Source organism: Mixophyes fleayi, chromosome 8 (assembly GCF_038048845.1).
Source record: "Mixophyes fleayi isolate aMixFle1 chromosome 8, aMixFle1.hap1, whole genome shotgun sequence".
NCBI lineage: Eukaryota > Metazoa > Chordata > Amphibia > Anura > Limnodynastidae > Mixophyes > Mixophyes fleayi.
The window spans coordinates 102,087,607-102,100,132 of record NC_134409.1 but is presented as its reverse complement, the minus strand read 5'-3'; the positions used below and the strand labels follow the sequence as shown (position 1 = coordinate 102,100,132).

Genomic DNA, 12,526 nt, shown 5'->3' with positions numbered 1-12,526 from the left:
GGAACAGGTATTTCCACTTTGCTAAGATGAATCTTTGGCATAGACTCCTCAATACAAAAGGTTGTTGTATAAAGAGGAGTGGGGAAGTATATATAGAATGTATGTAAATGTATATCTGTTGCAGTTTAAGCAAATGTTAAAGAGAGGGATTTTCAAGGGGAGAGTGGGGCAAGGAAATTATGCAGAAAACAAGTGTGAAGAGGAAAGCTTAATAATATAGATAAGAAGCAGCAGTGATGAAGCAGGATAGTAGAGAGCTAAGATTTTCCAACAAAGAAACACAATGATCTGAAAATGTTTTTAAAGAAGGTATGATATGTTTTATAGACAGGAGCTGTGCAAGCTCCAGTAACCAAGTAGCCAAGATGACATTATAATTATTTTTGGGAGTCATTTATTTGAATAGATCTCAGTGGTTTTACATTCTAGCAACTTGTAGGTGACTTCCACTTTTTAAGTGGGGATTTATATAACTCACTACTGTTATATAAGTAAAATCCCCTCCTATGGACGCCCTAATGTTTCACCAGTTCAGTTAATAAAAATGGCTTCTCACTTATAATATATATAGGAGCCTGTTTATCAATCCTGATATTGAAGGATTGTTTAAATGTATTATTAGGGCATCACAGCAGATATTAGAGATATCTGCTGCAGTCCCAGTGTCTTTGAATAAAAAAAGAGTCCCCGTAGCTTTTCGGAACTTGTGCCCGATGGTTAATGCCAATTGAAGATGGCGTTAGCCGTTGAAGCCTAAGGGGAGAGCATTGTTGTTGAGAGATCTTTGGATCCCTCAATGCATTTTACCTGCTCTGCCCTCCGGTCACTATCGCAAAGTGGCCACTTTGTGATAGTGACTATAGAAATAGATAGGACACAGCTAAAGTGTGTGTTCGCCAGGACAGTCATCTATCGCGACTGCTGTCCCGGCAGAACACTTTTTAAAAATGCTCACGATCTTTCATTCCTTATAATTGCGATAAGGAATTAAAATGATCATTGTAAAAAATTGGTAGATAACAAATATGCCGCATAGTCATTCTTTGTGAACTCTGAATAAATACATTATGATGAAGCAGCATCTGACAATCTAAAGGTATGTGAACCATTGTCCTTGGACCTGGCAGTGGACAAAGGAAATGTCACCCTTCCTCATCACCTGCTTCCTCTCCAACTGAGGGGGAACACTCACAAAGGGACTTTGAGTCTAATTTGAATAAAATATTTTTTAATAAATAACTGCTTAAAAATAGTTTTTTTTTAATTTTTAAAATTAAATAGATCTATTTTTAGACTTTCACAAGTGAAACTAAAAGCCCAAATCTGGCAAGCCGACTCATGCATGTGCAGAATGGGAGAGACTGGTCCGGCAAATATGTAAGTCAATTCTTGCCACTTTGGGCCAATATCCTCATGTCAGCTGACACTTACTCAGCTTGTTCCAAACAGGCATTAAGTGCAAAGAGGAGTGTAGCATGGGACCGGTAGGGCAACTGAGGATATCGGCATATGTGGCAAATGATTTTAAAATTAATTATTTTCTTACATTATACTGATTGTCGATCACAGTTAATGAAACACTAAAACTAGAGAAGTTTCTGAAAAATGTTTTCCATTTTTGCTCAACTGCCAGAGCAATATTCTTTTGTTAAATTGCCAGCAATAAAGGATTTTTTAGTGCAGCAATTGAGTGCGTCTTGAGAAATGTGCCTCTTAGTTTCTTGCATGTGACAACTACCGATGGAAGAGCCATAGTTTGGGCAGCCATAAAGTATTCAAGACATCACTTGTCAACAGGAAAGGAGAAATCACTAGTCAAACTGAGGCAGCAGTCTGGCAGTATGTCTTAAAAATACTGTATGTTATGAATGAAAGAAAAATGCTACTCGTCTTTCTTCTAAAGCAGAAATTATTGGTTTCAGTCTTGAAAGTACAAAGAATAGTGATTGTAAAGACATAAATTGTGATAGTTGGTGTAAACGATGGGAAAGTAGCATTTTATTTACTTTCTTAGAATGGTTAGGTCATCCACTGTTTGTCATTAATGTCATAATTGAAGTCTAGAAATATGCCTTCATAAGCCGTCTGGAACAGGTAGTAAAATATGCATATTATACTAGAATATGTAACCATACTGTCTGTTAGGTGTCACCCAAGCTGAGCACAATATACTTTGGGGTGGGCCATTAAGGTGTTAGTCCCCTACAGTGAAAAGATACTGGGGCATAGTACAAAAGTAGCCCCTTCCTCCTTAATATATTACTTTTCTCAGACACTTTTAAGTCAAAGTAACTGTATGTAAATATACCTACCACTACTTCACAATTGGAATAATATTGGACAGGTAAAAATGGATGTCTAGTGAATGGTGCTAGGAATACAGGTAATCATGTTTTCAACATAATAACCTTCTTTTCTATGTAGCTTAATTTCATGTAACCAGAGTTACAAAAATAAAATATTTTTTTCTGTTATTGAGTAAGTAAATTGTGTTATTAAAACTAATCTAAAACATTGAACATTCCTTTTACACCCTCCCAAATCTTTCAATAATATGGAACAACTATGAAAGTGCTAATGAGTCCTGATGAGTGCACTGATCTCTTATACTGTGTATGATATTCCTCTCCTAAAGTATATATAAAGCAACAGCCTAGTGTACATTTGTTCTTGGTCACAATAATATGTAGTTTAGATTTCCATGCAACAAGAATTCAAAGCACATTCTGCTCAGTCCAATGAGCTAGGAGTAGATACAAATTATATTGTTCAAATATAGCATACGATTCTCACATATGAAATGAATGTAATTCAAGCAGCATACAGCTTAATCACTAAGTACTGAAAGGCTGTAATAGTTCTTACCAGAACAAACTTTCTAGCTAAATTTCTCCGTACACTAAACCACATTTTAGCAAAAGAAAGAAACAACGCACTTAACTCTTTCAGAGGATATTGCAGTTCTGAGATATGTATCCCAATCGTAACTGTGGGATTTATTAATTCTCCAGATGTGGATCTGATATTCAATATCCACGATCATTATTGCTCACCTCAGAAGCTGCTTTTAGAACAGAGTGCCACCTTACAATATTGATGGTGTGAATGTCCTCTATTTTTATCTTCATTAAACCCTAACGTGTTCTATCGTATAGTTACAATTTCATCAGAGGAAAAAGTCTCTATCAACTTCACGTAACTTTGCAATTCTGCCCCATTTGCCCCTGCAATAAAGTTAAAAGTCCAACAAACTACAAGGGTATTTCCTGTACACAGCTCTCTTTAGGTCATTCTACAGGTTTTTAATGGGAGTGAGCTCCGAGCTCTGAATGGGCCATTCCAAGACTTAGATCTTCCTTTGATGAAGCCATCCATTGGTTGACTTGGATGTGTGCTTTTGTTTGTTATCATGTTAGAATGTGGAGTTCATCTTCATCTTCAGTTTTCTGACAGAGGCCAGCATTTTATGTCAAAAGAGATTAATATTTAGAGATATTCATTATTCCTTCTAGCCTGACTAGAGCCCCTATCCCATTTGTAGAGAAGCATCTCAAAGAATGACGCAGTCACCGCTATGCTTCGCTGTAGGTATGGTGTTCATTGGGTGATGAGCTGTGTTGTCTTCGCGCCAAACATATCTTTTAGAATGAAGACCAAAATATTTAACCTTGGTCTTATCAGACAATAAACGGTTTCCCTCATGTTTAGATGGTCTTGGATGTTCTTTTTTGTGAAAAATGGCTTCCGTCTTACCACTATACCCCACAGACATGTGCAGAATACAGAAGATTGTTGAGACATGTAGGTGCGTCCAATGAGATCCCAGAGATGCTTTGAAAGCTCCTTGCGTGCCATGGTGATCACAATAGGATGCAGCCAAGAAAATCCAAGGAGATCTTGCAGTAACAGCTGATCGTTATTTGAGGTTCATCACAATCACTTTCATTGCCGGCAAGTCTATGCTAATTACCTTTGAACATGATGTTGAATGTGATTGATTAACACTCAACACATCTACAGCCTCATTATGAAAGGGTGTGCACATTTATGCAGCCAGCGTATCGTAGTTTTTTTCCTTTTATTTTCACTTATTTTTTCCTAAATATTGTCTATTTGTTCATCACTTGAATTGTGTTGGTGGAAAAAAAGTCTGACATGATTTATCTTGATTTCAGAATATTCATCACAGACATCTGCAATTTCAATAACGGTGTGTAGGTTTTTTATAACCACTATATATGCAGCCCCGTGATGGACACGTGTTTAAGTACAGATGGAGAACTCAATTAGCCTGGTTCAAGTTACCTATGCTAAATATATCAGCATTATAAGCTAATTATTTGTAATTTAGCTACATGATGTTTGCAGCATACATTAATGAAGAAACAAGCCAGACTGAGACTGAGGCAAAAGCAATGAAACAGAAGACTATAGAATTGTGTGAAAAATGTTTTACACAAAATAGAATAAAGCTCATTCTTTCTAATCGTAAATATAAATTCTACACAATTGTGGTTGTAGTGTTCAGTTGCTGTATTTTGTGGATTATTAGATACACCAGATAATTGATTTTTATAAGAAACAGTTATAAATAATATTAGGAAAATACGCTGGTAACACAAACTGACACGCCTCTAGCTACATATTGATCAACTTTTGATGGTGATGGTGGAAGTTAGGGATGAGAAGGGAAAACCTTGATGTGTGCCATTATATATAGTAAATGATCCCTTTGAAGCCCATATTGGAGAAAGTTGGCATCATAAATGGCCAAGCTATCCTGTCAAACACTTCTTTAGCATCAAGGACATAACGAGGGATCAGCATTTATGCTAATGGATTAGGTGGATAATTTAATGAACTGAAACAAAACCAAGGTTGTTGGGTTTAACCAATGAGGGGAAAATTTTGCTACATCAATTAGTGAGTATTTTTGCAAATACCTTCAGATCCATGTTTAGTAGTGAATTGGCTGATAAATGGTACTAAAAATGGGATCTCATGCATGTGTGGCTAGTAATATATCAGTTCTGGTGGTGACCAGGAAAATGTGCTTGGGTGTGTCCTCCTGGATTGAGATGTGGCTGAATGACACCAGTGAAGGGTAGTGGGGTGATAATAGGGTTTAGGTGGGAAGCGCCCAAAGGGGAAGGAGCGAAACATCTCACAGAGATTTATCACAACAGTGTTTGACATGTTTGTAAGTTGATGAGATTGATGAGTAAGTGTGGTGTGGGCCACATACCGCTATGGCGTTCTGGTTGAACCAGAGTTCTCTCCCCAGCAGGCTTCATGCTCCTCACCTCCCTCCTATCACTAATTGTTTTTTGAGCATGCGAGGCCTAAAGGCTACTCATGTGCAGTGCATAGGCTGGGTCAGAAACTGTAAATAAATAGATCGCAAATGTGATCCATAGACTGTTTGCCTGGTCAGGTTCTTATTGGAGCCGTCCCGTTTCAGCATTCTTAATAAATTGCAATGTTAAATAATTTCTTATCACTGCAAGAAGAAATTATAATTAACAGGGACAAAATGCTAAGGGTCATAAACAGACTCCTTTAAGCACATAAAAAAGTGTCTCTTTTACTAACAAATCTTAATAAGATTTCCATTCGCCACCGTCCTTACACTTTCCCCACATTAGTACTTTGGTAGGTGCACTTCTCTAGATCCCCTGCTATTTGCTCAGTTAATCTGAGTTTCTGTGCTTACAGTTCGAGAGGAACTCTTCTGGCCAGTCTCTGTGATGATTAATCCCAAAGGATCTGATGTAACAGCTAGAGATGTTAGCTGCCACGTGAATGGATGACTGTGGCACGCTTCCAATTAGGAGCCAGCTGTTATTTCTAGCTGTCTGTTGGATCTCTCCCTCCTCTAGCACTCAGAAATCATTATAAAATTTAGGACCCAATAGGTGCAGTCTGTTTCTAGTTTATATTTAAACTGTGGCTGGATCACTTAGAAATCACTTAATATATACATTTATTTCACTTAGTGGTGCAGTGCACCAATGTTTATCATTGCAAATGCACTGAGTTTTGTAATGGAAATGTTATGATGCCATGTTAGAGGAAATTTGTTTCTGCAACTATTTGAAGTATGAAAATCCCATGCTAATTTAGCCCTTTTAATCTATGAGTGACCAACACTTTTTTAGCCTGAATACACAGCAGGGGTCATTACCTTTAATCCTGTCTTGTTAAATAGATAGAAGAACTACACCAATAATGCAACCAACTAATAATTTAGGAAATCACAGATTGATGTGAGTTTTGTTAAATCTAAGATTAAAGATTATATTACATCCTGATGATAAATATCTGATGTAATATCTCAGACTTTGTGGTGCCAGCTAGGAAGGGAGCTATGTTATGCCCTGCCAACATGTGTGTCAGAAACAGTACATAAATGCTGTATTTTGTATTTTAACTGTATTATATCATCTGGATGATCATTAGTACCTCCACCTAGTGAACTTGTAAGCACTCCTTGAGCAAATAAACATCACTGCTTGAAGATTCTGCCTGGCGTCTATTGCCTGCTGTTTCCTATGACCAACAGATAAAAGCTTACACTCTAATCCGTCCCCCGGCTGTCCTGTGTTTAACCCAGCGTCTCTGTGTCAATGATCTGCCACATAGTAAGTGGTGAGGAGGTACCAGCTAACTCACAGCAAACAGGTGCTGTAGCAGCCATACCAGCTACCCTAGAAGTAAGCGGTTCCAGGTGCCTGCGAAGGAGCCTGTTGGCGGCACCTAAATTCTCCTACAACTATTGTGCAATTGCAATTCGCAAGTCGGCAAGTGGCAGGTGACAGGTGACACCAATAGAAGTGGTCAGTAACAGTCGGTTACTGACGGTGAGAAATGGATTAGAGTGTAAGCTCTTATCTGTTGGTCATAGGAAACAGCAGGCAATAGGCGCCAGGCAGATAAACTGTGGATCATCCCTTCATGACCTTTACAGGCTCCAATACAACAGTGCCTCCAGTGGACAAAAAAAAATATGAACGATGGAATAATCCTTGCTTGGCTTTACCGTGTGATAAATATTGAATGTAGCAATTCATGGATATGAAAAAACTCTTCTTTTATTCAGCAAGACAAGATCTACAAATCATACTGCTTTTTAATATAAACAGTATCTCAGTGTACTGCCACTTTAAAGTAATTTTAGTTGGACAAAATGCACCCTTGACTCATAAAAACCCATCTGTCATATGTGTTCAAAACAAATGGAACACTCCCAAGCAGCAAATAGTAGGCACAATACACCCAACACCCACATTGTTTGGAAAACGTGACACCCAAACGGCATAATGTATTTGGTTTATACAATAGACGTTACATTAGGCAATGTATTTTGTTCTACTCTCATGTGTTCTCTACTTATAAATAATTATGATGCTTCTCTTATGTTCAGCTAATTGATTATGTGTAATTAAGTAGCAGGGAAGAGACATGTTGAACCAAAACCCTGTGCTTCCTCATCAGGTGCATTTATTATATAAACTTACCAAAAGGATCATCTATAGAATAGTCAGAGAAAGTGTGAATGTGTCTTTCCCAGGAACAGTTGACATTTTCAGAGAATTGTTAATGGACTATTTGAAAGAATATCTCAAATGTCAAAATCTCAAAATGTGTGTGTGATACAGTCTTTAAATTATTTGCACTTTGCACTCCAGGGAGTAAAAGTATCAAGCTGTGAGTTGTTGGCGGGTTTGAAAAGTGGAGATGTTGCCTATAGCAACCAATCAGATTCTAGTTTTCATTTATTTAGTACATTCAACAAAATGACACAAAGAATGTGATCGGTTACTATAGGCAACATCTCCACTTTTCAAACCCGCTGTAAACTCGCAGCTTGATACATTTACCCCCAGGAGTCACAATCTTTTTCATTAGCTAAGACTCCACAGTCCAGTGGTGTCTGAAATAATACAAACACTGTTCAGAGCAAACTGGTAATCTTTGGGGGAGGTATGCTGTTTTATTTTCCCTTTCCTATAAGGGCTCCAGCCCTGAGCATGCTGACCAGGCTGTTGCTGGTTCCTATTCTGACAGGGGAGACCCCAGCCTGTCTTCACCTTTTTCTCAGGTTATCTGCGTAATGTACTGAATGCAATACATGTTGCCTACACTTGTTAGGTACCAGTTGCTGCCGTTAGCACTCTGTTGACTTTGCTCTTTTTTATTTATTTAGGTGTTTTCTCATAGTATGGAAGAGTCAGTTTCTGGTCCTCCCTCGCCTTCTACGGCCTGGCAACCTTCAGCACAATCTCCTGGCTCTAGGATACAAAGAGTGGACATTGCTGATATTGGAGTTACTGACCAACATTCACCATTGTCCCAGGATGCTCCTGTTGCAGAAGAAGGGGCCTCCCAAACTGACTTGGATGTGCCATACCCAGATTTGGCCCCTGTGGTCTTCTTCTGCCTCAAACAGACCACCACCCTGCGATACTGGTGCATCAAAGTGGTTTGTAATCCATATCCTCTTTGCAATATTTTAAATCAAACATATTTATATGTTATGTTTTTCAGATTTGCTCCTTTGAATAACGTTCATGTTAACCATTAGAAGTAATTAAATGTAAAGGAAAACCTTGGGATGGGACTTTTTACAAGTGGGAGCACTGATGTATTTTATAGAATGTTCCATACTAAGGCACCAAAATTGCGCCATAGCAATTTCAATATTTCTAGAATCACCAATTGCCTAAGAATTATAGATACTGTCTCAACTGTACCTCTCAAATATAGAATTTCCTGCTTTTTGGTGCATAATCAGTTCTTCTTTGGTTAAAATTCAATTAAATCTGTTGCTGAACATATTTTACCATATAATCATGATGAGATGAGTATAATTTTGTCAACAAGACCTTAAGTGCTGGTATAATGATAATGAATGTCCTGAAATACTTGGAGATACTTAAAGATGTTGACCTTACTTTAGATTGTTGCTCCCCATTCAATACTTGTAAGGTGGGGGCCTATCCATTGGGAAGAGATGAGCGAAATTGTCAAAACTGTTTCACAGAATATTTGCCTATGTCCACAGTGTGTAATGGTCATTCAGTGGAATGGCAAATCAATCTGAAACTGTATCCTGACAGGTTTGCACCTCTGTAAAATTGCTTATTCCACTACCTAAAATCAATTTGTTGGAATTTCCTCTACAACTTCGCTCATTTTTACAGTCTCTAAAATTTCTGCTCTGAGACAGTAGGAAGTTCAGCCACTATGCAAGTTGTCAATGCATCCCCCCCACCTGATATCACCAATTTCCAATGATTAGAAAGTTGCAAATCATTTACCATACTGGAATATTGTGATGCCTATAAGGATCACCAAATAAAGGTCAGTATCTTATGTGCAGTGGTGGAGATCTGCTTTAAAATGTCTTATTTTTATAGATATTTAAAAAGTTTCAGAGCTTGTTAATAGCATAGATCCTGTGCGATTTGTAACTTATTTTGCTTAATGAACTAACTTTTCAAGCTACTAACTTGAACAAAACATATATTTGCACCATCTGTGGGGAGTAGTGTTCAGCAACATGGAACGCATCTGGTAATAGCCATGTAAGAGAATTGGTAATGGTTTAATAATCACTATGCACCCTTCAAAGTCTTGTGATTCAGTTTTATGTCTTATCCATCTTCATTTCAACAAATCCAACCTAAAACCTGTGTTATGTAAATGTACGCTGAATAATAAATGTTGTTGGGGGTAGTACTGTGTGCTCTTCTAATAGCAAATAGTTGATTTATTTAGTATAAACCCAGGGTGAATAAAGATGGGTGTTTGGCAACCATTATAGAGTTGCCTTGGGGAGAGTATCTGAAGGACAGTTGGGTTATGATTTAAGATTAATTGCACTGAGAAGCAATAACCTTATTTGTAAAAAATAAGTTGTTGTAGTTCAAATTGTTTTTGCATTAGTTGTTTTACTATAGATCTTAATAGTGTATGTTCCACTCTATATGGACCTGATATAAATGTTGGTATATATTGAATGTCACAATACCGGACACACACATGCCATTTGCCAGCACCGACCAGTGCAGAGGGTACCTGGGTAAACTGGCAAATACTCAGATCCACAAGGATCATCCTCATTCCCTAGGATGAAGGAAGATGGTTTGCTGTAGCCTGTGTCTTTATCAGTCCATCAGGGGCCATAACCCCTAGCCAGTCCTGGCTTATATCTTCCAGGAACTTCACAGCTGAATCTCTCTCCTCAGGCCTTTTATCATGGCTCTGGTTCCTAAGGTTTAGGGTTCTGTGTCCAGGGAGGATGCTAGCTTTGCTGGCTACTCGATTGGCTGTCCTTATCTCCAGGGGGCCTGACAGGTACTGACAGCTGCCCTACTGGCTACTGGACCCCCTGCCCTGGCTGGATCCATAAAGCCTGGAGATAGCAAACTCATAACATGGTTCTTAAGTGAGTGATCCTAATCACTGTTGATTAGTTAAGCTCTGGTAACCTCCCTGAATTAACCTATTCCAGTGTTTTTTGAAATCCACAGCTCCAAACATAATAGCCCTACCTGTGTGTATTAGCTGGTCTTATTTATGCATAGTCCTGCTATTAGAAGAGGCAAGAGAAACTCTAGTTTGCAGGATCACTCTTTGTCACCAAAATGGCTACAGCTCTTTACATACATAGTATCAGTTCCTACATGGAAGCACAATTTAAGCATACATAATACTAACATAAACATACAGTTAGACATGAGTGAGGTTATCGTAAGGAAAGCTTGTCCAGGTGGGATTAACCTGTATTGAACATGCCCAGTTCCAGCCTCACTTGGAACCTGGGGTTCTCAGGAACAAAAGAGCAACAATACTCTGACCAAAGTGTGTGAAATGAGGCTTGTGCGTGTTGTGGTGATGCTAACCCCTTTATATAAAACTGAAATGCAAACATGTGGAACAGCACTTGCTTCCAGAGTAGTGGTAATAACAATTGTTTCCCCATTTCAGTCAGGTTGTCTGTGTTCATTTAAATATAATGCAGAAAACCCATCTATGTTGCAATGCTGTAACTTTTCTTTACTATTTCTATTTTTTTTTATGAATCATTCAACTGTTTATTTGCATTTGTTGCTCTATTTGTCTCAGTGCTTACTGACAGCTTTTAGTTTATGATTACTGTCAATAACAAGCAGGCTCCCAGGGCCAATTTGTTATTTCCTGAGAACTCCTGATGAGAGTATGGCACAGAGTGGCAATTCAGACTGGACTTTCATGTGTACATTATAAATGACATGTTCATGAAAGCAAAACACACTATTATACTTCATCTAACTTTCCACAGTTCACACAGACCTTTTTCTGCTAAGCTCCCTCAATGACATTTCTTTCCTCTTTCTGTCTGAGTTAGGGATCCTGTGGGATCTTCAAATAGCTTGAATATATTGCAATTGTGTTCTTTAGACATTAGATTATTATTTAAAGGGCAAATATACCCTAAGTGGGATTGCATTTCATTGTCTTCTGCTATAAATGTTTAGTAAAATATATTTGAATACATTATTCGCCACAAAGAAATTTATTTCTCTGCATATTTGCATTTATTAACATTAATGGAAGGAACCACACTGATTTTCTGGCAAAGGTAGCTATAGACTTCAGTACCAAGTTACTGTGGAAAATGACCGAATATTTGTCTGTTTTTACCAAAGTTTGTACATATTGTTACGTTTGTAATGGGTTTTCACAAAATAACTAGACACAAAAAACAAAGGCGAAATACGCAGGTGATACATCAAATCAGGGTATTGTTATTGTGAAGTAATAAAGCCTAACTAGCTGGCTTTAGGAAAGTCCTCAGATAGTCATGCACTTGTCTGATGATGTAGTTAGCACTGTTCACCTGCATTCACTGTCAGGACTAATGGTATCCCGTTGAGACATGATTGTGAGGGCAATAACTATTTCACTGAACAATTGGTGTACTGTTGTTTAGGGGAACACAAATACATTATATTTATATACAAATCACCTCTTAAATAGCCAAATTAAATCAGAAAGGCTTCTGTAAACAACTAATAATGTTATTGAACGTGTCCCTATCTCTGACTGGATAAAAATGGCTGCCTTTGTTTGTTACCACTAGAAAGAGCTCATGCCAATTAGTAGTCTTCGTCCAGCTCTCTCCTCTAGACCAATAAAAGCCAGCGAGGACGTTATAGATACATGCTAAAAGATGCAAAATAGTCCAAATACTTGTTGTGAACTGATAGGTCAGCAGACCATAAGTGTCCAAAAAAAACAATAAAGTACACAAGATGGTCACAGCTTCACTTTAAGCAATTAGCATTTAATATGAAAATCTGTAAACACTGTAAATATACCCCTGAGCCTGGTGCAAGCCGTGGGGGTTGCCCTTGTTGTGCCCCCCATTTAGAAGTGACCCCCCCCCCCTCCACTCTAAATCATCGGCCTTGCACCACCTGTTTCTTATTTTGGCAGGTGGGAGGTAAGGTGGCATCCTCGGCTCCTCAGACAACAAGTG

At 38.2% G+C, this 12,526-nt stretch overlaps 1 protein-coding gene across 1 annotated transcript in view; it reads left to right on the top strand.

Moving 5' to 3' along the window:
* CACNA1I (calcium voltage-gated channel subunit alpha1 I) overlaps positions 1 to 12,526 on the top strand; it is a 565,240-nt gene that overhangs the window by 21,724 nt on the left and 530,990 nt on the right. The window contains exon 2 of the mRNA XM_075183011.1: positions 8,207 to 8,493. Within this exon, the coding sequence (XP_075039112.1) occupies positions 8,222 to 8,493 (272 nt within the window). The 5' untranslated portion in view covers positions 8,207 to 8,221. The remainder of the gene's footprint in view (positions 1 to 8,206; positions 8,494 to 12,526) is intronic.